Below are 26,421 nucleotides of genomic sequence, written 5' to 3'. Positions count from 1 at the left end.
CATATTTCCCCGCAGCCATCTTTTCTCCAAACTGAAGAGCCCTGGCTGGCATCATTTACTGTTAGGTTTTCTGTAGCAAAGACTTCACTGGAGAGCTGAGTGTTCCCTAGAACAGTGCTTCATAGTAACATAGATGACGGCAGAAAAAGACCTGCACGGTCCATCCAGTCTGCTGAGGAGGAAGGAGGTGTTTTAGAGAGCTCTGCTGACTTCCAGTGGAAAGGGAGTGAGACCTAGCTCCCTCCCCAAAGATGAGGAGGGTCCCTGGGGAGAAGGCCTCAGGAAAGTCCCAGGCTATGGGGCCTCCTGGGGCCCGGGACCAGAAGGCCGAAAGGAGTGGCTCTCTCCCTGGTTTGACTACCGGGAGAAGGGAAAGGAGTCCAGTGGACCGAAGGGAGAAGCAGCCCAGTGGAGGCCACCAGAGCATTTCCCCCTCCATGGCCCAGCTTGCGGAAGGTAAGCGAGAAGACAGTGGAGGGGGGAGGAAGATAGTACAGGCCCCAGAAGGGCGCTTCCAAGGAAGGGAGAAGGAAGAGGCAATGGAAGTTTGCCAGAAGCCTTTGCTGGAGGCAGCTGAGAGTGAGAGTGAGGAGAGTGGATCGTCAGATGAGGAGTTCCTTGAAGTGAGCTATGACCCTGATGATCCAGCAAGTAGTGTGGTAAATATTGTAAGACGAATTAAGCTGGTGGAAAAAGAAGTAGTGGAGCTAGGAAAACGTCTGAAAATGGCAAGAACTATGTGTAAATTTGCCCCAGCGGAGCACAGACAAATGTATGTTAAAGAGGAAGCCCGGATATCGAAGTTGTTGGGGAAAAAAAGAACACTTGTTGAACTGTTTAAAAAAGGGCTCTGTGAATCCTTTGAGGGAGCTCTATGTTAACCGAGAAAGGATGGCTTCGATACCACAGTCTGGGGGTTCAGGAACACTACAGTTGCAGCAAGCTTCAGTGTCTTCAGCAGCATTAGAATCTAAAGAGTTGTCTGGGTTCAGAGGTGACCCCACTTTAAAATACATGAGACAGTTGGCAACACAGTCCAGAGCACTTACCCAGCAGCCAGAGGATAAGGAGGCAGCGGCAGGACATGGCTCTGAGGTGGGGGCTGGAGTAGAGATCCTACCTGTGGAGGGGAGGACAGAACTCAGTAACTTTTCAAAACTCCAGATAATGGAGGCAGCAGAGGGAGACGCAGGTAGCAGCCTGTTTTCTACAGAGATGGTGGTCGAAGTCTCAGAGGGCTTACCTGCAGTTGTGCAAACAGCAGAGACAGTTGCCGTGAAGGAGGCCCTGTTGGAAAAGGGTCAGCAGAGGCAGACTCCGGTATTTTTGGCTGGGTCTGCAATGACTGAAGTGGAAACCGAAGCAGCATGGCATCTGGAGAAGCCCCGCCCACGAAGTCCGGGAGCAGGGGAGGTCTTCCCTGAGCATGGAGTAGCTGGCGGTTTACAGGAGAGGGGTCGGAGAGAGAGGAATAGGAGCGGGCAGCAGCTGGGAGCTCATTTGACCAGCTGTCCATTACAAGAGGTGAAATCGGGGGGTGCTAACAGCCAGCCTGTGGCGGAATCAGGAACAGACAAGCCATGCCCCCGGGAAGCGCCAGCCATTGGGAGAACACAGGAGGGACTGCACCAGAAGCAAGGGGGAAGTAACCCGATTGTTGAGAGACTTTCGTTGACTACAGAAGTGGACATGGCAAGTCTAACAGATGTGCAGCGGGTGGTGGAGCAGACCTGCCAGCAGGACGGCTGGGAGCGAGGAGCCAAGGAGAGCGGCGGAGTTCCGGAGGCTTCGCCCCTGGTGCCGGAGGTTGGAGGGAGTTCGGGGGCGGAGCGAGCAGGGAGTCTGGTATCGCCAGCTGCAGACCTGACTGGGCAGGTGCCAGAGTATCGCCAGGAGACAGAGGAGAGGAGGCGATTAGCCCAGAGGCTGGAGCCTGCAGTGGCAGGGACGAGCAGGGACGTTCCAGGAAGTGGAGATGGGCAGGACAATCAGTTGGAGGCAGCCCAAGCCGCAGAACTGACTATGGACGTTGCTGGATGTTTGTCTGAGAGGGAAGGGGACGGGGGACAGCGGGAGGGGGAGGGGGCGGTGGATATTGAGGAAGGGATGAGGGGAGGGGCAGAGGGACAGAAGGGGGGGGAGGCAGAGGGAAGGGCTGGAACAAGTGTGGAGGGGGGGCGGTGGGGGCTGGGGTCCAAGTCCTTTGCGGCAGTAGTCCAGGGAGGGGGAAGGAGGGAGGGGGGGAGATCGGGTGGTTTTGAGGGCCCAGGGAGGGGTTGGGGGGGAGCGGGGACAGGGGGTGGACAGCTGCCTAAGCGGCGAAATGTGGTACAGCTCAAATGGATAGGGGAGGGGGCAATGCCCTCCAGGGATCGGGTCTTGAGGCTGGTGATGGGGATGGGGTTTATACCCGAGGACTTTTACGCGTGTATACACCCCATCAACATCCCAGAATATGACTTGAGCTTCATGACCCAGAGGGGGATGGAAATATTCTGGGAAAGGTACGAGGGGGTGAGGGGAAAGGGGGAGTGGCGGGACCTCAGGGCCATTCCAATCAGCAAGCCGGACCTGGTGCAGATCACCCTGCTCGTGAGAAATGAGTCTATCTCTGGGGCAGATTTAGCCTACTGGCTACAGAGGTACGCGGAGCTGAGATCCCCACTTACAAAGTTACCGGATCCAAGCAGGGTTTGGGCAGGAGGTTGGGGAGCCCTGGTCAAATTGAGACAGGAGAGCCATGTGGTCCAGCACATTCCTTCGGCTGCCTTTATCGGTCGTGACAGGATACTGTGCTTTTACAAGGGGCAGCCGCGGCAGTGCTTCAGATGTGGTTCGTTTAGGCACTTCAGCATGTCATGCCCAGTGGTAAAGTGTGGAAGATGCGGGGATCAGCATGCCACAGAGGACTGCACCGCGATCAGGTGCAACCTCTGCGGCGGGTTAGGCCATGCATATCGGAACTGCCCTAGGGCGGCCCATAACGAGTGGGATATGTGGGGGAAGGGACGGGGAGGGGGGGTAATGGAGGAGGGGATAGGGCAGGGGGTGATAGGCAGGGAGGGGCAAGGGGGGGAGAAGGAGGGGATGCAGGAGGGGGGGCGGCAGGGGGCTGGGTCAGGAGTGGAGCAGGGGGGAGAGGGGGAGTGGGTACAAGTGCCACAGAGGAAAGGGAAGTTTCGGAGGGGGGGGGGGAAACTAGGGGTGGGCAGGGAGGGGTCGCTGCAGGGGAAGAGGGGGGGAACAGATTTCAGGTGTTGGAGGAGGAGGAGGAGGATAGGGAGGTTGGGAGGGAGGAGGAAGAACAGGGGGAAGGAGAAGAGGTGGAGTTAATGGAGGAAGAGGGGGCGGCAGGGGGGATTGGAGAGGGCAAACGGAAATATGAGGAAGCACTGGAGGAGGGTACTGGTGGTAGGAAGAAGGGCGGGAAGGCTCTGGGGGGAGGGGGGAGGGGGGAGGGAGGAGGAAGAGGGAAGGGAGGGAGGGAGGGGAAAGGGGAGTAAGAGGAAAGCTGAGGGGGCCGGGCAGGTGGTGAAGGCCCAAGTGCAGGCTTGGGGGGACAGAGTGGAGCTAGAGGAGGATCTGGAGGACTTGGAGGACTTGGGGGAGGTGGAGGACTCGGAGGAGGAGGTAGGGGGCAGGGGTGAAGAGGGGAGAGGGAGGGATCAGGGGGTGGGTCCGGATAGAGCAAAGAAGAAAGGAAGGAAGAAAGGGGGAGGGGGGGGGGAAGGTGCAGACAGGACGGCTGCGGGGGGGGGGGGGGGGGGGGGGGGGATCTGGCAGGGGATGATGTAGACCGCATAGCAGAGGACCTGCTTCAGGGTAAGAAGGGGGTATCCCAGGAGATAAGGAAAGAAGTTGGGAGTGAGCAGACCCGTGACTCGTAATGAGGATGGCAGGCTTAGTGTTGACATTTGCCACGCTGAATGTGGCCAGCTATCGCCTCTCCGAAGAAGCAGGGTTTAGCGTATGACTGGTTCGCGAGGGTCCAAGCAGATTGCTTCCTGCTCCAGGAGACTCGGCTGCGGTCCATTGAGGTGATCAGGCGGGCAAGGCGGGCCTGGAAGTGGGGTCCCCTCGGTTTGGGGGTTGGCGGGGGAGAGGTATGGTGGGGTGGGGATCTTATTTAAGTCCCACCGGGTGAATATTCAGCGAGTGGTGGAGCTGGGGGTGGGGAGATGTCTTGTTGTGGATGCGATTTGGGAGGATAGAGCACTGAGGGTGGTGAATGTGTACGGGCCCCAAAGCAAGAAGGAAAGGGTGCTCCTCTTTGGGAAGATCAAGCCCTACCTATACACTTCGCGCCAAGTAGTCTGGGGGGGAGATTTTAACACCATATTGCGGAAAAAGGATAGTGGGGGACGATCGGTACAGGTGGGCTATGACGGGGTGAGGCTGGCAGGGATCATGCGGGAGGCGGAGCTGGTAGACGCGCATGTGGCCTTCTGTGAGGAACAGGAGGGGTTCACGTTCTTTCGAGGGCAGTGTAAAAGTAGAATCGATAGATTCCTGGTAAAGAAGGGGGTTTGTCTGGGGGGTCCACGAACCGTGGACGTGGACTTTTCAGACCACCACATGGTCCTCCTTCAGGTGGGGGGGGCGGCAGCGCAGAGGCCAGGGAGGGGGTTATGGCGACTAAATTTAAAGTGGTTAGGTAGTGAGCAGGTGCGGGAGGAGTACCGCCGGTTTTTGGAAGATCAGGTGTCAGTGCAGGGGGCATTTCAGTCATTGGGGGAGTGGTGGGATACAGTGAAAAGACGAACGCGGGGATTCTTTCTCAGACAGGCGAGAAGGGAGGGGAGGGAAAGGACAAAGTTGGGCATGGCGATAAAGAAAAAGAGGGACACATTGATTTCACAAGGGGGGAGGGAGGAAGAAATACATGATCTCCAAGCACTCCTGGAGCAGGTACAGTACAACCGCTACACCTCCTTGGTGTATGAGCGGGACTTTGGGAAAATGTGTAGCCCGGACCCCTTTGCATGCTGCCGGGAGCGGAGGGCGCGCAGGGTGATGGAGGGGGTGCAGGATGCACAGGGGGTCCTGCAGGACACCAGGGAGGGGATTCTGGGGGCAGTGAGGGACCACTTTGCGGCGTTCCTTTCAGCCCAGCAGATTGATATGGAGCAGATGGAGTGTTATGTGGAAGGAACCCCGGGGATAGGTCACGGGGGACCCCAGCTTCAGGCCCTCTTGAACCCGTGGACAGAACAGGAGGTGGAGGAAACCATCGGGGCGCTCCACAGGAAGACCTCGCCGGGGCCGGATGGGCTAACAACTGAGTTCTACCAGGCCTTTAAGGAGCAGCTGGTGCCGATCCTGGTGAGGGTATGGGGGGCAGCCCAGTTGGAGGGTTCCTTGCCTAGTTCCTTGACAGAGGCGGCTCTTATCCTACTAAGTAAGGGGAAGGACCCGGCGATGCTGGCCAACTGGCGGCCTATAGCACTGCTTAATACGGATCGAAAAATTTTCGCGCGAATGCTATTCCAGAGAATGAGGCAGGTGTCTAGGGATTTGCTAGCAGCCTCGCAAGCATGTGGGGTTAAAGGGAGAGGGGTCTTGGAAGCTGCAGCGTGGGTGCGGGAGGGGGTAGAACGCAGTAGAGTGGGAGGGCATGGTAGGCTGTTGGTAACACTCGACCAGGAAAAAGCGTTTGATAGAGTGCAGTGGGGTGTCCTATGGAGCATTCTGGAGCGCTATGGGTTTCCGAAGGGTTGGATAGAGCAATTACAGCTACTCTATCGGCATGCGGGGTGTTTTCCCCTGGTTAACGGGTGGAGAGGGCAGGGGTTTGAGGTAGGGGCAGGGGTCCGACAGGGGTGCCCACTCAGCCCGCTGTTGTATGCATACGCCATCGACCCTTTTATAAGACGGCTGGAGAAGGGGGGGGGCGGAGGGGCTGGAAGGGGTGGAGGTGGGGGACAATAACCAGTTAAGGGTCGTGGCGTATGCAGATGACGTTACAGTGTGGGTAGCGGACCAGAGGGAGGGAGGTAGATTGCAGAACCTGATCCAGGAATACTCGCAGGCAACAGCGTCGCAGGTCAATTTTCAAAAGTCCAGTAGCCTGTGGGTTGGGGATCAGGGGCTGCAATTTGAGTTGGGAGGTAGGTTTCCTACAGCTGTGGAACATATACGGGTCTTGGGAATATACTTCGAGAAGGGGGATTATAGGCTCTACAACTGGGATAGGTGTCTCCAAGAAGTGAAGGGGAGGGTGGATAGATGGAAGGGGTGGAAAATGACCATGGGGGAGCGGGTACAGCTCATCAAGGCACACTTAGTTCCTTTGTTTCTGTTCGTCAGTTACATCTGCTTGCTGCCGGAGAGCCGGTATGCGGCCTTGTATGGGGTGTTCTTCCGGCTGCTCTGGGGCAACAGGACGAATCCGGTAAAACGGAATGTTACCTATCTGCCTAGGAGGGGGGGGGGGGGGTGGGCATGATAAACCCAGTCCTGTTTTTCAGCGCTTTGTTCCTGCAGTTCAATCTGGGGAGGGCGGTAGGGCGGGAGCCACCGGGGTGGGCTAGGAGTGTCCTGCAGTGGTGGCCGAGATATTGGGACCTATGGCGGGAGGGGGGGAGGGTAGTGGCACTGCGAAGGGGGGCTCCGGGGGGGGGTGAGTTATTGCAAGACCCTAGTGAAATTGGTGAGGGTGTGGGGGCTGACGGTGGGGGAGGTGAAGGCAGGACAACGGGGGGTCTGGATGGACAGAGTACGGGCGCAGGTGTTCTCAGCTCCTCTGGCGCTGAGGGACGCGCCGGCCCCACGGATGCAGCAGGGGTTACGGTTGATTGCTTTGAACCGCATCCCGGTGAAGTATAAAGACCTGGCGTGGCTGTCCTTTCACGGTAGACTGTACGTCCGAGGAAATTTGAAATATTGCAATGTGCGGGATAGAGGGTGCCCACGGGAGGAATGTGCTGGAACTGAAGAGACGATGGAGCATTTCCTGGTGAGGTGCCCATTTACAGTCCAGGTCTCTGACCGGGTTTCCTCGTTGCTGCAGATCCCCAGTTTCCGCAACTACAGCTATGCGGACTGGGTGTATGGCCCAGAGGGTGGAGAGGGACGCGGGGATCCGGTAACACGCTTTCTGATTTCGGTGATATTGCGGTACTGCCTCTGGATGGCGCGCTGCAGGGTGTCCCTGTACCAGGAGGTCCGGCCGGCGGAGGTAGTCAGCTGGGATGTGGTAAGGGCGGTGCAGGAAGCGGCGAAGTGGGAAAGGGTGGAAAAAGGGGTGGGGGTGGCTTCGAGGTGGTGGAGACACGTGAGGCTTAAGCCGCCATGAGGGGACATGCTTCCCAGGGGATTGTGTGCCAGTTGTCTGAAGGGGTTGTGGGGGGTCGGGGGGGGGGGGGGTTGATCCATTGTATTATTGAGGAGGGGGTGTACATAGATAGGCAGACCATGTCTAGCTAGGAGCCTGGGGTTTGATTTGCATGTCCGGTTTTTTTTCTTTGGTCTTTCTAATAAACAGTTTCCACTGTACTATTGAGGAGGGGGAGGGGGTGTACATAGATAGGAGGACCGTGTATAGCTAGGGGCTTGTTTTTGATTTGTATGTTATTTGTTTTTAGTTTTTTCCAATAAAAAGAGTTTTCCAGTCTGCCCAACAAGATAAACTCATATGTGCTACTTTTTGTGTATACCTTACCTTGATTTGTACCTGTCCTTTTCAGGGCACAGACCGTGTAAGTCTGACCAGCACTATCCCCGCCTCCCAACCACCAGCCCCGCCTCCCACCACCAGCTCTGGCACAGACCGTATAAGACCGTATAAGTCTGCTTCTCATCTCAACCTAGTCTATCCAGTTGGGTCTTCAGGATATCCACAATGGATATGCATCAGAAAGATTTGCATGCACTGCTTCCTTGATGTGTAATTGTACCTCATGCATATTCATTATGGATATCTTGAAAACCTGACTGGCTGAGTGTGCCCCAAGGACTGGGTTGAGAAGCTCTGCTCTAGAGAGAGCGCAGGTAGTAGATTGTTTCAGGAAGTCAGGCTCAGGTTTCTCATTTCTCAGCTGGCAGGCGATGCTTATGGCGATGCTTATCGCTGGGACATAGGACAGATATACACATGATAATGGAGATTTATGACATAGCTACAAACAAGTTCCCTGAAAACAATCAGAGAAAAACTTCCTGTTCAGAAAATCATTTGTTCCCTTTCAGTCATAGCTTGGGGAACCTGGGTGGCTCCTTCGTACTGTAAGTCACATGTGGCCTTTCCCTGTGTGGCTCCCAACTGTGTTCTGTTTCTCTCCATGGTTCCCCTTAGGGTGCAGATTTTGTCTGAAATTTAAAAGAAACTGACTTACATATCTGTATGAAAATATCTTACTTTAATCCTGTTTCCCCAGCCAACCTTCTCTGTGACTCTGAGGCTAGTCACTTTTTTTGCTCAAGGTTCGGTCCTATTAACTGGCATTAGCCTGGATGAACCCTGCACTCTGATGGGTTAAGTAACAGACTAATGGCTTTCTCTTTCTATCCAACCCCCTAGGTGGTCCTGGGACACTGCTGTGGAGGAGCAGCCTGGCACGCTTTACTGCTTGGCTGAGGAACGGTTGGCACAGGGCTCTACACATGGCAGCATACACTTCTCCCTGAAGCCAGCCAAACTGGACTCCTCGGGATCCTGTGGGAAAAACTCAACCCAGACGTCTCCCATCTACTTTCTGAGCCAGAATCCTTTGGCGGTCGAGCCCATCAATGCCAGTCAGGACAAGGCGGCGACATCTGCGGTGGTGCTTGGAAACCACCCTCAGACCAAAGCATGGCATGATGCCTCCACAATCACTGGTGAGTAGCTCATTAGAAAATTGGTTTTTGAAGAGACTTGGATGGTGAGGTCAGGGGCGTAGCTACGTGGGGCCTGGGACCCCGTAGATTTGGCCCTGGACTCTCCTGCCGACGACCCTCTCGACCCCCCCCCCCCTCCCGCTGCCAACCCGCTGTCGCCTACCTTTGCTGGCGGGGGACCCCAACCCCCGCCAGCCAAGGTCCTCTTCTTCCTTTGTTCTGTTTCTGCTCAGAAACAGAACGAAGGAAGAAGAGGACCTCGGCTGGCGGGGGATGGGGTCCCCCGCCAGCAAAGGTAGGCGGTGGTGGGGGAGGGTTGGCGGCGGGAGGGGGGTCGAGAGGGTCATCAGCGGGGGGGGGGTTCAAAGTTGGTGGTGGTGGCGGCGAGGGGGGTCAGCAATGGTGTGGGGGGGGGGGGGGTTGGCAATGGCGGCAGCAGGGGGGGGGCTAAAATGTGCCCCCTCACCTCAGGCTCTGGACCCCCCTCCCGCTGAAGTCTGGCTACGCCCCTGGCTGAGGTACTGATTTAATGCAGTTGACACATGCTCTGGGAATTGGAACGTGTTTCTCTGGTTTAATGGTAGCATCCCTTTAGCCATAGGAGCCAGCTCTGTGGGTGCCGAGCATCTGCAATATTGAGCTTTCTCAATATTGAACATCCAGTGAGGGGTAATTTGTTTGTGGTTGGCACTCTCAATCATTTCAAAATGTTGGGGCTGGATAGATTCCTCAGGACAGTAGCTGAAAATCAGCCTGTGTTTGTGTTGCTATGCTAGCAGGTGAACAGCAGAGGGTGCTGTCATCACTCTCTGGGAGAGAAGAAAGAGAATACCAGGACCTGAGTCCCCAGTCTATGGAGACTTCCTGCCTGGCAGTGCTTGGGCAGAGGTGCCATCTGTCAGGTCTCCCTAACTCTGCTGCCCGCTTTCTCTGTAGAGCTAAGTGTTTGATCATATTTTTTCACCTTCCCTGGTTGCCCTTTCCTTATAGGTCATTTTTTAAGATTCTTTGTTTGGTTCACAAAACCTATTCCATATCATCAAGCTGATCAATCCATAGACTGGTGGGTTGTGTCCATCTACCAGCAGGTGGAGATAGAGAGCAAACTTTTGCCTCCCTATATGTGGTCATGTGCTGCCGGAAACTCCTCAGTATGTTCTCTATCTCAGCAGGTGGTGGTCACACACAGCAGCAGCTCTGGCTAGGCCTCCAAGCCTAATCCTTAGGTTTTGTTGAGGCCTGGGGTTGAGGGCTCTTTTGAGCAAGTGCAAACCTGGTGGTGCCAGGTCCCTCCTTTTCTCCCCCCTCCCGCTGGCTCCGTTTAAAAAAAAAAAAAAAATTTAAACGTCTTTAAAGGCGTTTAATTCGACGTTTCTTTAAACGTTCATTGCAGCTACTCACTGGGACACCAGTTCGTTACAGCTCGGAGCGGCAAGCAGGTAATTTTACCTTTTTATAGCGGGCAGGGGGTTCCCCGATTCTTCTCCTCGTGGCATATGGCGTCGGAGGGCGAGGGCGCAAAGGGTCGCTCCCCGGATCGCTGGAGCGCTTCTAGAGGGGATGCGGGGGTTTTACAACCTGATTCGCCCTTGATGGGTGACAGTTTAGTGACCGATGAATGTCCCGGTCGTTCCTCCGGCGTGGCGGTTTTTTCCCGCCATAAACGCCCATCCCCCGCTCCTCGCCTCCGCCATCTTGGCCGGCCACGCGGCTCGGACGGCTTCTTCGTGGGCCGCCCTTGAGGTTGGAGACATGCCATGAACGCCCTTAATTTGGGCGACGGCACAAGCGGCTAAAGTTAAGCGCCGTTCTTCCCGCGCGGCTCCTTCGCGGAGTTTCGCGCCGGACGCCATTTTGGATGCGCAGCATGTCTCTCCCCCGCTATTGCGAGCGCTGGTTGAGAGTGTGTCTAGGGCTGTTGCCCAGGCTGCGGAAGTGCACAGTCTGGGGGGTTTCTCCCCCGAGTTTGTTTTGCTGCTGCATCAGGCTTTCCTCATGCCAAACGCTGCCCCTGCTCCCTCTTCTGATAAAGAGGTTGAGGTTCCCAGAGGTAAACGCCCTCGGGTTGATTTCCAGGCCTTGGAGGACTTTGTCTCCTCCGATGTAGATGAGGGCAGCGTGTCTGAGGTCTCCCAACGGTCCTTTGCGGATTCCTTGGAGGAGATAGATCCCCGCTCGGATGGAGCGGATGACCCCTCTGCAGCGCGGCTTTTTAGCCCAGAGGATTTGCCCAACCTGTTTTTACAGGCCATGGACACTTTGAAGATTTCCTCTCCGGAGGACGTCTTTCCCTCAGCCCCTGTTGGCTCTGCCATTATGCTGGGGACGAAGCGCCCGCCTAGATCCTTCCACGTGCATGATGCCATGCACACCTTAATTGCGGCTCAATGGGATGTCCCGGAAACGAGCCTTAAAGTGGCTAGGGCTATGTCCCGCCTCTATCCTTTGGCTGTGAGTGAACGTGAGGCCTTTCTGTGGCCTACCGTGGATTATTTAATCACTGCGGTGACTAAGAAAACGGCGTTGCCGGTGGAAGGTGGCACGGCCCTAAAGGACGCCCAAGACAGAAGATTGGAGGCGGCCTTAAGGTCGTCCTTTGAGGCAGCTGCTTTAAGTTTGCAGGCCTCAGTTTGCGGCTCCTATGTGGCCAGGGCGTGCCTGACTATGGTGCAGCGGGCTTCCCCCTCGGATCTTTCCTTGAGGGCTGATTGGCCGGCCCTGGAATCGGGCTTAGCCTATTTGGCAGACTTGCTGTATGATGTCTTGAGAGCCTCAGCTAAAGGCATGGCTCAGACAGTCTCTGCGCGGCGGTGGCTTTGGCTGAAACATTGGTCTGCTGACCACGCCTCTAAATCCCGCCTGGCTAGATTGCCTTTTAAAGGCAAGCTGCTCTTTGGGGTCGAGCTGGACAAAATCGTGACCGATCTCGGCACGTCTAAGGGCAAGAAATTACCAGAGGTCAGGGCTCGGGCTAGTACTCGTCCCGGTACCTCCAGAGGACGGTTGCTGGAAGCCCGTCGGTACCCGCCCGGGCAAGTCGGGTTCCTCTGCCCCCTCTTCCTTCAAGAGGAATTTCTCCCCCAAGCAGCATTCCTTTCGCAGAGACCGCCGTCCCGGAGGTGCTCCCTCCGGTCCTCCCCCAGGGTCTCGTACCCAATGACGGGGCCTTGGTCCACGCCCCAGTGCAGATTGGAGGACGGCTGTCCTCGTTTCTGGGCGAGTGGACCACTATAACTTCAGACGCGTGGGTGCTGGAAGTCATCAGAGACGGCTACAAGCTAGAGTTCTGCCAACCCTTAAGAGACGGGTTTGTACTCTCTCCCTGCAAGTCTCCGGTCAAGCTGTGGCAGTGCAGCAGACCTTGGACAACCTGATCCGCCTGGGTGCGGTCGTTCCGGTGCCAAAAAATCAGATTGGCAAGGGACGTTACTCCATTTACTTTGTGGTTCCAAAGAAAGGAGGTTCTGTCCGGCCTATCCTCGACCTCAAAGGGGTCAATCAGGCCTGGAAAGTGAGGCACTTTCGCATGGAGACTCTCCGCTCTGTTATAGCGGCAGTGAAGGCAGGAGAGTTCTTGGCTTCCTTGGACATCAAGGAAGCGTACCTGCATATTCCCATCTGGCCTCCTCTCCAACGCTTTCTGCGTTTTACAGTCCTGAGACGACACTTCCAGTTCAGAGCCCTCCCTTTCGGGTTGGCTACTGCTCCGCGGACCTTTTCCAAGGAGCTAAAGGAAGGAGTACAAGTCCATCCTTATCTGGACGACTGGTTGATCCGAGCCCCCTCTTATGCAGAGTGCGGCAAAGCTATGGACCGGGTAGTTGCTCTTGTGAGCTCCCTGGGATGGATCATCAACTGGAAGAAGAGCCAGCTGCGCCCGACTCAGTCCCTGGAGTATCTGGGAGTTCGATTCGACACCCAAGTGGGCAGAGTGTTCCTGCCAGACAATCGGATTGTCAAGCTTCAGGCTCAGGTGGACTAGTCCCTAGTAGCCTCTCCTATTCGGGCTTGGGACTACGTGCAGCTGTTGGGCTCTATGACGGCCACGATGGAAGTAGTGCCCTGGGCCAGGGCTCATATGAGACCACTACAGCTATCTCTGCTGCTGCGCTGGACTCCGATGTCGGAGGATTATGCTGTGCGCCTTCCCGTGGACCCAGCAGTGCGCAAGGCGCTGAGCTGGTGGACGCAGACAGACAAGTTGTCTGCAGGATTGCCTCTGGTGACCCCGGAGTGGATTGTCGTCACGACAGACGCCTCTTTGATGGGCTGGGGAGCCCACTGCTTGGGAAGGACAGCGCAGGGGCTCTAGTCTCCTGCAGAGGCAAGTGGTCTATCAACCTCCTGGAACTCAGAGCCATTCGGTTGGTGTTATTGGAGTTCATCCCGGTACTGGTGTTGAAGCCTGTACGGGTCCTGTCGGACAATGCCACGACTGTGGCCTATATCAACCGCCAGGGAGGTACCAAGAGCGCCCCTCTAGCCAAGGAGGCTATGAGTCTTTGCCAGTGGGCGGAAGCGAACCTGGAGCAGCTTTCAGCAGCCCACATTGCCGGAGTCATGAATGTCAAGGCGGACTTTCTCAGTCGCCATACCTTGGAGCCCGGAGAGTGGCAACTATCTGCTCAGGCGTTCTTGGACATCACGAAGCGCTGGGGCCAGCCGAGCCTAGATCTGATGGCGTCATCGGCCAATGGCCAAGTGCCGCGCTTTTTCAGCAGAGGACGGGACCCTCGATCCCTGGGAGTAGATGCTCTTCTCCAACAGTGGCCGACACAAGAGCTCCTCTATGTGTTCCCGCCCTGGCCCATGTTGGGCAGGGTGCTAGACCGGGTGGCAAAGCATCCCGGCAGGGTAATCCTGGTGGGTCCGGATTGTCCCAGACGTCCCTGGTATGCGGACTTGATCAGGCTCTCAGTCGACGATCCTCTGCGGCTGTCAGTGGAGCAGGGCCTGGTACATCAGGGTCCCGTGGTGATGGAGGATCCCTCCCCCTTTGGTCTTACGGCCTGGCTATTGAGCGGCAGCGTCTGAGGAAGAAGGGCTTCTCAGACAAGGTCATCGCCACTATGCTGAGAGCGAGGAAGCGCTCTACTTCTACTGCTTACGCCAGGGTTTGGCGTATCTTTGCAGCGTGGTGTGAAGCAGGCTCTCTTTCTCCCTTCACTGCTCCAATTGCTTCAGTGTTGGCGTTCCTGCAAGAAGGTCTGGAGAAAGGCCTGTCGCTCAGTTCCCTTAAAGTCCAGGTAGCGGCTCTGGCTTGCTTCAGGGGCCGCCTGAAGGGTGCTTCCCTGGCTTCACAGCCAGATGTGGTGCGCTTTCTCAAAGGAGTTAATCACCTGCGCCCTCCTCTGCACTCAGTGGTGCCTGCGTGGGATCTCAACCTGGTACTAAGAGAATTGCAGAAGCCGCCTTTTGAACCCTTGTCGAGGGCATCTCTGAAAGACCTGACGTTGAAAGCAGTCTTTTTGGTGGCTATCACTTCAGCCAGAAGAGTTTCCGAGCTCCAGGCGCTCTCATGTCGAGAGCCTTTTCTGCAGTTCACTGAGGCAGGAGTGACTATTCGCACAGTGCCTTCCTTCCTGCCCAAGATTGTTTCTCGCTTCCATGTGAATCAGCAGCTCTGTCTCCCTTCCTTTCGTAGGGAGGACTACCCAGAGGAGTACTCTGCTCTTAAATATCTGGATGAGAGACGAGTCATCTTCAGATACTTGGAAGTGACCATTGATTTCCGGAATCGGACCATCTGTTTGTCCTGTTTGCAGGTCCTCGTAAGGGTCTGCAGGCTGCTAAGCCTACAGTGGCAAGATGGGTCAAGGAAGCCATTGCAGCGGCTTATGTGGCCGCGGGGAAGGTGCCACCTATCCAGCTGAAGGCTCACTCCACGAGAGCTCAGGCGGCCTCGATGGCAGAGGCCGGATCCGTCTCCTTGGAAGAGATATGCAAGGCGGCAACTTGGGCTTCGGCTCATACATTCCCCAAGCATTACCGTTTGACTGTGGCTGCACGGGCGGAGGCCCGGTTTGGAGCTTCAGTGTTGAGGTCAGGGATTTCAATGTCCCGCCCTGGGTGAGTACTGCTTCGGTACATCCCACCAGTCTATGGATTGATCAGCTTGATGATATGGAAGGTAAAATTATGTATAATCATACCTGATAATTTTCTTTCCATTAATCATAGCTGATCAATCCATAGCCCCTCCCAGATATCTGTTCTGTTTTTATTCTGGTTGCATTTCAGGTTCAAGTTTAGTCTTCAGTTATTTCAGAAAGACTTCGTGTTCAAGTTCTTTCACTTGGATTCTTCAAGAGTTGAGACGAGTTTGTGTTACAGTGAGCTGCTGCATTCCTCTCCCCTCCATTTTACGGGGCTGGATTGAGACATAAATTCTGCCGGCACTCCCTCCCGCTTTGTGCGGCTGTAGGGCAGCTTTGTACCCCTCCCGCTTCGGCGGTGTTAGGGTCAGTCAGCTCCTCCCGCGGTTGCGGTTGCAGGATAAGCCAGATCCCCCCGCATCGGCGGGTGTGGTGTCCCTCCCCCGCTCCGCGGGGATGAGCTGGACGGATTCCCCTCCCCCACTTGTGTGGGGATGAGCTGGGTTAATTCCCCTCCCCCGTTTCGGCGGTGGTGAGCTGGGCAGAGTGTCCCTTCGTGGGTGTAATTCTCTAAGTGCTGAGTCCTGCGGATGGAGCTTTGATATCGACATACTGAGGAGTTTCCGGCAGCACATGACCACATATAGGGAGGCAAAAGGATTGCTCTCTATCTCCACCTGCTGGTAGATGGACACAACCCACCAGTCTATGGATTGATCAGCTATGATTAATGGAAAGAAAATTATCAGGTATGATTATACATAATTTTACCTTACAGTGGTCTCCCTTCTTGCCTTTCTTCTTTGATTATTCCCTATACTCCTTCAAGATGTTTACGTTCCCTTGATTCTCACCGCTTAGTTCTTCCAGCACATAAAAATTGTCCCATCTGGAATCTACACGGCGCACTGCTTTTTATTTCTTTTCTCCAAGGCTCTGGAATGACCCACCTCCTTGAAGCTTCATTTAAGAAATTTAAATCTTTACTTAAATTCTATTATTTCTCTGTTGCTTTTGGAACATTTCAGCAATGATTTTCTTGACTTGGGTTTCAACTGTTTTTTTATTTTTTTTATTTATCATTTTACTTAATTAATTACATTCACATTTATCACGTAAATGTAAGGAAAAACAGAAATTAATATAAGGAAAAAGAAAAAACATTTTCTCTCAACAATATATATAATTGTCCACAATTGGGGGATCCAAGATCAGGAAAACAATCTCAAAGAAAATAAGAAAAACACCAAGTGGTTAATCTTACAAATTCATATTTTCTGAGGGAGGAACGTTAATCAGTAGTTGCAGCCGGTACAGTGGTAACTAAAGGAAGTTGCTGCAGAGGGTTCTTCATCTGTTCTTTTAACTCCACAAACTCTTGGGTTCAACAAATAAGTAATAAGGAAATAAAACACTTACAAGGAAATCGCTCTAGAAGGTCCCACCTAGGGCAATGATTCTTGGCTTAAAAGCCAAGAGTTCACACCTCCTAGTCTGCAATTCCCTTGATATATCAGGAAATATATTTATCTTTGACCCCAAAAAACTATCAGCCATGTATCGGAAATACAATTTCAAAACATTGTTCCTATCTAAATCAAAGGCAAAAGTCACTAGTAATATAACTCTATATATAGGGTATTTTAGGAAGATTTATCATTCTCAAGTTATTTTTCCTTAATTGGTTCTCCAGAAGTTCCACTTTTTTACAAGAAACATGACTGTCCTTCATTACCAGATTAACTGATTTTCGTAGAGAAACCATTTCTGTAATCAAAGTCTCTATTTTTATATCTTGGACTTCCACTTTGTTAGATAAGTATTGATATAATCACATATTTATTCCTGAAACATTTTTGACATCTGAAGAAGAGAATTATTCACACTCTGCAGCACTTTCCATAGTGCGTCCATTATGACATTTTTTGGCTTCACCAGGTCCAATTTCTCCACAGAAACCGCTCCAGATATTTTCGGGGGGAAGAGCTCACTCTCCAATCCCACAGTTGGTTTATTATCTGGAGTCAATGCTGCGCCAGGACCTCCTCGGATCGCGTGAGAATCCTAACCCACTTCGGGCGTTTCCACTGTCGACCTCCATAGAGAAGCGTTACTGTTTCCGGGTCTTGGAGAGGTCATGCCAACAGGGGACTCAAAGTCACTCCCTCTCCACTGAGATTCGGCAATAAAGCCTTGCTGTTCCCTGAAGCAGGAACCGATATCCCCGACGTTATGACCCCGAATCTCTCCAAAGTAGACTGAGAAGTGGTGGGAACCCCAGCTGTGTTCGAGGAGGACAACACCACGGCTTTGCCTTTTTTCTTCCCCATTCTCAGGGGAGCGCGCCTACTTCTTCAGGTATTCTGGTGTAAAACGGGAACTCAACTAACGTACGTCCTCCCTCGACGCCATCTTGGATCCTCCAGTTTGGGACACTGTTTGTCTGGTTTCTCCTCAGAGGCCTGTCTGATATGGGTAACCCTTCAGCATAGCCCTCTGAGTCATTGAAACACGGAAGCCCCTCCACCACTTACAAGGTGGTGTCCCTTCGGAGGGGGGGTTTCAACTGTTTTTATTTAATTGTAAGTGCTGAGTGCTCTTGCTTGTGAGTTGCCTTTCCTATCCTAATGGTGTCTTTTTTAATTTGTATTTTTAGGGTTGTTTTTTTTTTGTAAACCACCCTGACCTGTCTGTTCAGAAAGGGCAGTATAGCAAATTTTAATAAACATAAACAAATATAAACATAACAGCCAATGTAAAATAAAAGTCCTGATGAGCCTGGGAGAAAGGGTGGTATATCAAGTCCCAATTCCCTTTTCATTTCCCTTGGTGCATGAAGGTGTGAATGTTCAGAGTAGTAACCCTGGCTGACCACAGAGTAGAGGCAGTAAAATGTGTATCATTAAAAAAAAAAAAAGCTTGCTTGTTGGTAAAAATGTGGCAGAGTGCAAAGAAAAAAAAATTAATAATTTAGCAACCTTGGTTGGGGTCCCCAGAGATGGCGGGTTTTTTTTATAAGCTAGTGTTCCTACTTAAATGTCTTTGAGCTGATTACCCCAGAACCCCCTCCCCCCTCCGTCCAGGATGATTATACCATGTCTTGCAACTACCTGTAGCAGCTGCCAGAGTCCTCCCCACCTCTTGTGAACATGGGATGTGAACTGTGCTGCAGGAAAGGATCCTACATGGGTTTAAATGTCTCCATCCAGACATAACATAGGCAACCATGACACCCTGTCCCAGCCCCTTAATACTCTGAACACGAATTAATAAATAACACATTCGCTTTGGAACAACTTGGCCTCAGCTTTATTAGAAGACATAACTGTATGTAATACAGACAAACAAAACGGGATACCCGAGCCTGAGTGATTGGAGAAACGCTAATTCATCAACTTACGGTTTGGTGCAGATGGGTTCACTGCACCCAGGAGCGCGTCCTGTGTACCACATATAAAGCATTTGTCAGTCTTGCTTACGGCGGCGAACTGGGTGCTTTCATTGTAGCTTGTTAAGAGCTTACAGTGTGGCTCGGGTATTCCCACCCTCCAAGCTGCGACATGCGTAATATAATATAAAAAATCAACAGAGCAAGGGGTGGGTAGGAGGGTAGGTTGCTCCTGTTCGTGTCCTCAGGGAAGAAAGAGGGAGCGCGCAGTAACTCTGTGGGCTTTAAGCCCACGGCTCCAGCCCCTCCTTCCCTGCAGGGAGTCCCCCATGGTGCGAAAACTCCCTTCCGGTCACCATGGCTCCCCAACTATCGCAGTTTGCCCTCCCCCCGCACAGCTGAGGTGTGGGTGCATGGATGCAGGGTGCCACGTTATGGGCAGCTCTGTGTACTTTGGCCCTGTGCCTTATTCTGTGCTATTGGTGAGCTGAGCAGGAGATTTAAACCGCAGCCAGACTCATATTTGGTAAACCAAATACGAAAGTGCGACACCCTTAAGAGAGAACCTTCACTGGCTACCACTCAAGGAACGCATCGAATTCAAGATATGCACGATCGTACACAAGATCATTCACGCAGATGCCCCACTTTACATGTCTAATCTAGTGGACCTACCGCCCAGAAACGCCAAGAGATCAGCCCGCAAATTCCTCAACCTGAACTTCCCCAGCTGCAAAGGACTCAAATACAAGCAAGCATACGCCACCACCTTCTCGTATAGAAGCACACAGCTATGGAATGCGCTACCCCCAACCTTAAAAACCATGGACAATCTAAGCAACTTTCGCAAATCCTTGAAGACACATCTCTTCAACAGAGCCTACAAAAAGAACCTCTAAAGACACAAATCACCACACAACCAACTACACCTCCTACATTTATTTATTTATTTTTGTTACGTTTGTACCCTGCGCTTTCCCACTCATGGCAGGCTCAATGCGGCTTACATGGGGCAATGGAGCGTTAAGTGACTTGCCCAGAGTCACAAGGAGCTGCCTGTGCCGGGAATCGAACTCAGTTCCCCAGGACCAAAGTCCACCACCCTAACCACTAGGCCACTCCTCCACTGTTGCTACTATTTGAGATTCTACATGGAATGTTGCTATTCCACTAGCAACATCGGCCCTTGCAGATCACCAATGTGACCGCGCAGGCTTCTACATGGAATGTTGCTAGTGGAATAGCAACATTCCATGTGGAATCTCCAATAATAGCAACATTCCACGTAGAATCTCCAATAGTATCTATTTTATTTTTGTTACATTTGTACCCCGCGCTTTCCCACTCATGGCAGGCTCAATGCGGCAGGCAAGTGACTTGCCCAGAGTCACAAGGAGCTGCCTGTGCCGGGAATCGAACTCAGTTCCTCAGGACCAAAGTCCGCCACCCTAACCACTAGGCCACTCCTCCACACCCTATTTAACACCCCCTTCTCTTTCTTCAAATATCTTCATCCTACCACCGACTATATCTATTATCCTCTCATGAATATGACATAATAACACTCTGTAAGCCACATTGAGCCTGCAAATAGGTGGGATAATGTGGGGTACAAATGTAATAAATAAATAAATAAATAACAGGGGAGGTCTGAGATTCTGCACAGTTTCCAAGGTACTCACAGAGGGGGAAGTGGTTCCACCCATCAGTTGCAGGTGGAAGCTGTAGTCAAGAGGTAAAACCCACCCATTAAAGCCAGGACGTGAATCAGTTTCTCATTGGAAAAGGCAGACAGATAGTATTTTCCTTGTTTTAGAAAGGTTTTTGTCAGATTTTTAGAACTGTTCTCTTGCATGCAGTGACTGAAATATCAAAAAAGCAAAATAACCCAATAGCCAATGTTACAATGAATGCCGTGGAGAAGGTTGCAGGTTTGCAGCAGCAGCAGCAGAACTGGTAATTAGCGTTGGTCATGTGTGCAGGGTTTGCTGCAGCTGACACATAGGTGGCCATTTTGCCCTCCTTTGTCTGCCTGCTCTATTGCACTCTCTTTCCTTCTCTCCAGATGTGTGCAGTGGGGGAGACGTGCCAGAGGTGGAGATCATCAGTTTGCTGGAGGAACGGCTGCCCCTCTACACCTTGCGAGCGGACACCGTCTTCGGCTATGACCATGATGACTGGCTGCTTACCCCCCTGCTCCCACCCGACAACCACCTGGACCTGACAACTGAGCAGATCGTTGAAACCCTCAAGTACTTCCGTAAGTGTCCTGTGGCTGTGGGGTTGGCACCGTCTGTGCATGTCAGGGTGGTGGGGTATTCATATAAAGAACATAAGAACTGCCATATTGGGTCAAACCAAAGGCCCAACAAGCCCAGTTTAGAGTTTCCAACAGTGGCTAATCCATGTTACAAATACCGGACAGGATCCTACTGATCCATAACTTACTGCTCACACCTAGAGATAAGCAGTGACTTTATTGTAAGTACATAGGTACATAAGTGTTGCCATACTGGGGCAGACTGAAGGTCCATCAAGCCCAGCATCCTGTTTCCAACAGTGGTCAATTCAGATTACAAGTACCTGGCAAGATCCCAAAACAGTACAATACATTTTATGCCGCTTATCCAGGAAATAAGCAGTGGATTTTCCCGAAGTCCATCTTAATAATGGCTTATGGACTTTTCTTATAGGAAGCTATCCAATCCTTTTTTAAACCCACTAAGCTAACTGCTTTTACCACATTCTCTGGCAACAAATTTCAGAGTTTAATTACACATTGGAGGTAAGAAATATTTTCCCTGATTTGTTTTAAATTTATTACTTTCTAGCTTCATAGCGTGCCCCCTGGTCCTAGTATTTTTGGAAAGAGTAAATAAGCGATTCACGTCTACCCATTCCACTCCACTCATTATTTTATAAACCTCTATCATATCTCCCCTCAGCCGAATCTTCTCCAAGCTGAAGAACCGTAGCTGCTTTAGCCTTTCTTTGTAGGGAAGTCATCTCATCCCCTTTATCATTTTCATTGCCCTTCTCTGTACCTTTTCGAATTCCACCATGGAGCGATACAAAGGCATTATAACGTCCTCATTTTTGTTTTCCATTCATTTCCTAATAATACCTAGCATTCTATTTGCTTTCTTAGCCACCACCACACACTGAGCTGAGGGTTTCAACGTATCATCAACGATGACACCTAGATCCCTTTCCTGGTCGGTGACTCCTAATGTGGAATCTTGCATCTTGTAACTATAGTTTGGGTTCCTCTTTTCCACATGCATTACTTTGCACTTGCTCACATTATTGAAAAACAATATAATCAAAAGGATTTTATTCACTTAAACTGAACAGGTGTACAACCTCACAACACAAAGTGAATACAAAAAGAAATATTTTGAAAAGATACTGTAGGTAAAAATAATCTTTACAGTTCAATTTTTTGAAGTATTTGAAGAGTAGGGCAGACCGATGGTCCATCTAGCCTAGTATCCTGCTTCCAACAGTGACCAACCCAAGTCACAAGTACTTGGCAGAAACCCAAATAGTAGCAATATTTCATGCTACGAATCCCAGGGCAAGTAGTGGCTTCCCTATGTCCATCTCAATAGCAGACTATGGACTTTTCCTCCAGGAACTTATCCAAACTTTTTTTCTTAATCCCAGGTACACTAAGTGCCGATACCAGATCCTCTGGCAACGAGTTCCAGAGCTTAACTATTCGTTGAATGAAAAAATATTTCCTCCTATTTGTTTTAAAAGTATTACCATGTGTAACTTCATTGAGAGTCCTCTAGTCTTTAGTACTTTTTGAAAGAATAAACAATTGATTCAAGTTTACCTGTTTTACACCATTCAGGATTTTGTAGACCTCGATCATATCCCCCTCAGCCATCTCTTTTCCAAGCTGAAGAGCCCTAACCTCTTTGGCCTTTCCTCATATGAGAGGAGTTCCATCCCCTTAATCATTTTGGTCACCCTTCTATGAACCTTTTCTAATTCCCTTTTCTGATTTGTCATTGATGAAATTGAAACTGAAAAGAGGTTGGGGAGTCAACACTCAGCCAGTGGCAGTGAGTGTTTTGCTGACCACTGACAGAGTTATTACTGGATATTCAAAGCTGGGCCCTGTATGGGCTTTGGTTTTGAATAATCGGTTATTTTTGAGCTGGCTAACCCATAACCGCTTAAATTGATAATTCAGCACTTAAGCAGCCTTGGGTTAGCGCCAGGGGCATAGCCAGACACCCAATTTTGGGTGGGCCTGGGCCCAAGATGGGTGGGCAGAAGAACCTCGCCCCGTCCCACAGGTGATTTGGTCTCTCCTTCTCTCGCCTGCATGCCATATGGTCTCTCAAACATCCCCCCTCTCCCGTATACCTTTTAAATAGCAGATTTTCACCAGCAGCGAGCAGCAACTAATACACACTACTCATGTTGGCCCCACACCCTTCCCTCTGATGCAATTTCCTGTTTCCGCCTAAGGAGAAATACATCAGAGGGAAGGCTGTGGGGCCGGTGCGAGCAGTATGTATCAGTCGCTGCTCACTGCAGGCGAAGATCTGCTACTTACAAGGTATGCAGGAGGGACACTTGTTGGGAGTTTTCGGCTGGTGGGGCTTGGGGATCCCTGCCAGCCACATTATAGGTATGCTGCTACTGGGTGGGCCTGAACCCAAAGTGGGTGGGCCTGGGCCCATCCAAGCCCACCCTTGGCTACGCCACTGGTTAGCGCATAAAGATAGGACAGGCTTTTATACGGTCCCATTTATGTGCTAAACCTGGCCGCATAAATGGGGAGATTCTATATATGGTGCTTAATCAGTAGCATGAATCTTGCCACTATTCAGAACTCTGGTCAGGTACTTGTGACCTAAATTGGCCACTGTTGGAAGCAGGATACTGGGCTAGATGGACCACTGGTCTGACCTAGTGTATATTCTCACTGTATTTCCCACCAATTCTTCCCAGAGGGAATTCCACCTTTTCTGTGAAAAAATAAATCCTGACGTTGCGTCTGAGTCTCCCTCCTTGAAACTTTATGTCTCTTAGTTCTACAGCTTCTCCTCTTTTGTACATGAGTACATCACGCCATTGCACAGCTCCCTTCTGAAAGGGATTGTCGGTGGTTTGATGAAAGTCAGTGATATAGCTGCATTTCTGTGATATAAAGCCCTCACTTGACTGCCAGTAGGGGCTGCATGCTTTCACAATCCTCAGACTCTTCCATATCGTGCATTAATGCAGGTCTGTACATGGAAAATTAGTGACTGATGATTAAGTTGTCAGAGAGGTTAGCTGAGTCCAGCCCCCTGAAGGCTTTTGGGAGAGTGCACACTGACCTGCAGAGCACCTCTTGAGCCTGGGTAATCCTCCAAGGATGAAGGGTGGAGAAATATTCCCTCCCTATGAGAGAGAAAGCATGCTGAAAATTGACCTCTGCATTATAATAACAAAGTGTGAAAACAAAGCACCTATGCTGTTACTCCGTAAACAAGCAGGAGGAAATAAAAATTAAAAAGGGTGTGATTTAATTGCAATGTCTCCTAAACTCTGTAGGGTAACTAGTAAGCTATTAGGGTAATAAAGAAAGGAGACCTAGGAATAAGACCAGAGAAAGATGTAGGCAGGCTGTTGGGAAGCCTACTTTAATTAAGGGAGTCCAGGCTGCCTCCAGCACTGGCAGAGTAAATTTGTTGTTCAGGGACCCCGTTCCTGTCTCTACTCCAAAAGGGGCTGGAGGCCGTGTTCGACTGGCAGCAAGTGCAGCACTGACTCCAGTGGTAACTCCACCCAGCCCAGGCGGATACAGACAGGTGCAGGACTCCACCCTGCTGCCTGAGACTAGAAACTTCCATGCTGAGGTGAGGACAGGGGAGGGGTTGTGACAAGCTTGAAATCTCAGCTCCAGCTCTTCATATATCCGGGGACTGGAAGACAATTCAGTCGCTTCTTCCTCTCCCGGATCTGCTGGGACTTTCATTGTCCGATAGTTGCTCCCTTTCTGACAGGTGTCAGTACCAGGCCAGATGTATAGAAGCGATGATGCCTGTGTGAGTAGGTCGTACGGTGGAGGGGTGACTTGGGGCTGAGCGTTTAGTCTGTGACCTGATTGGCTGCAGCAGGGGATCTTTTCCACCCTAGTCACCTGCTGCTATTTGAGGACATTGCTGTGCCATTTAGCTATGGAGGTGTGGATCAGCCCCCTGACCTATGACAACGAGTCCAAGGACCTGGGCACTAACTCTGACCTGATGGGCACAGTACTGGAGGCAGGTAAGAAAAAAAAAAAAAGAGCCAGGGGACAAGATGACACAGTTTGAGCACCTGATGGGGGGCCGGACAATACCTCACCCTTCTGTGTCTCCCTCCAATGATACTGAAATGCCATAAGCTGTTTTGGAAAGGGAGGCTGATGGCGATTGATAGATTGGACAGGGGCAGGGGCTGGTTCCCGGACTAACAACTTAATGGTATTACAGAAGATGAGGTGCTGACCAGCCACTGGCTTCAGACAGAGGTGGCTTGGGTTTCTGTGGCTGTGGCTTTGCTCCTTACTGTGCCTCAGGGTTCGGGAGACAGGAGCTTCTATCAGGGTTTAGGAGAACCAAGCACTGCTTCTCCCTACCCTACTACTATTTAACATTTCTAGAGCGCTACTAGGGTTACGCAGCGCTGTACAATTTAACAAAGAGAGACCGTCCCTGCTCAAAGAGCTTACAATCTAATAGACAAGTGAACGGTCGGTCCGATAGGGGCAGTCAAATTGGGGCAGTCTGGATTCACTGAACGGTAAGGGTTAGGTGCCGAACGCAGCATTGAAGAGGTGGGCTTTAAGCAAAGACTTGAAGACGGGCAGGGAGGGGGCTTGGCGTAAGGGCTCAGGAAGGTTGTTCCAAGCATAGGGTGAGGCGAGGCAGAATGAGTGGAGCCTGGAGTTGGCGGTGGTGGAGAAGGGTACTGAGAGGAGGGATTTATCCTGTGAACGGAGGTTACGGGCGGGAACGTAAGGGGAGATGAGGGTAGAAAGATAGTGAGGGGCAGCAGACTGAGTGCATTTGTAGGTAAGAGGGAACATCTTTTATTCACTGAAGTAAATTAGGGGAAGTTTGAGAAACTCTATATGTGGGTGTGGTATGTCATTCTGTTTGCACTTACCTGTGTACATGTGTGTGTGAAAATCTATATCTATATATATATATGTGTGTGTGCGTATATAGAGTGAATTGTATTATCTCAATCAATCCTAACGGTACACTTTGCATATCCCATGTACTGAACCGGAGGAAAAAGCCTCAACAGACTCCCGGTTTTTTGGCTATACAGCTCTTAAAATCGCTGGAGTTCTTACTGTCATCATAGGCAAAAAAACCTCCTTAGTGGTCTTTAAAGTCTATACTTTATCCTAAATGATATCAGGTAAATGCCCACCTCAGTACATCTTCCAGGTCCACCGAGATTTCTTTCAGTTCCTCTGCATCATCACCCTTGAAAACCATCTCTGGTACAGGTAGCTCTTACATCTTCTTCAGTAAAGACTGAAGCAAAGAATTCATTGGATCCTTGGAGTGACATTAGACAATCATCTCTCGCTCGAAAATCAGGCAAAATCCACTTCAAAGAAAATGTTCAACATGATGCGAATACTGAAACGCGTAAAACCATATCTCCCCCTGACAACATTCCGGAACTTGGTGCAATCCACAGTACTTACCCACACCGACATGACCACAGAGCACAGATAGTGGCAGACTGTCCTGGTGGTTGTGAATATCGAGATTGCTGTGGACAGATCTGTGCTCTTCTCCCATCACTGCCACGTGGTTTCCCTTCTGTGGCTCTTCTCACAGAATCCTCAGGATATTTCTGGGAGAGATTTTCGCAGAACGGGTGCTTTCACTTTCACTATGCTGACATCTGGTAAATGTTCAATAGGTGAAGGACTTCTTTTCCAAAACAATAAATATTTGTTGTTTTGGTACCACTTAAGTGCTTCATGGTGACTATGCTGCTGTCCAAGAAGAGGTATCACGTTTGAACTCAGCTGATCAGTGGTGACTCAAATGGACTGTGTATATGTGCATATGACCTTTGTTCCATTTAGACAGAACCTTTTTTCCA

The 26,421-nt window shown here is 51.3% G+C and overlaps 1 protein-coding gene across 1 annotated transcript in view; it reads left to right on the top strand.

Moving 5' to 3' along the window:
* Positions 1-26,421, top strand: part of LOC115481393 (trafficking kinesin-binding protein 1-like) — a 159,084-nt gene that overhangs the window by 82,651 nt on the left and 50,012 nt on the right. Inside the window, exons 4-5 of the mRNA XM_030220480.1 lie at positions 8,519-8,817; positions 20,366-20,560. Coding sequence (XP_030076340.1) covers positions 8,519-8,817; positions 20,366-20,560 — 494 coding nt within the window. The remainder of the gene's footprint in view (positions 1-8,518; positions 8,818-20,365; positions 20,561-26,421) is intronic.

Source organism: Microcaecilia unicolor, chromosome 12, assembly GCF_901765095.1.
Source record: "Microcaecilia unicolor chromosome 12, aMicUni1.1, whole genome shotgun sequence".
Classification (NCBI taxonomy): Eukaryota; Metazoa; Chordata; class Amphibia; order Gymnophiona; family Siphonopidae; genus Microcaecilia; species Microcaecilia unicolor.
This window is presented reverse-complemented; position numbering and strand designations above follow the sequence as displayed.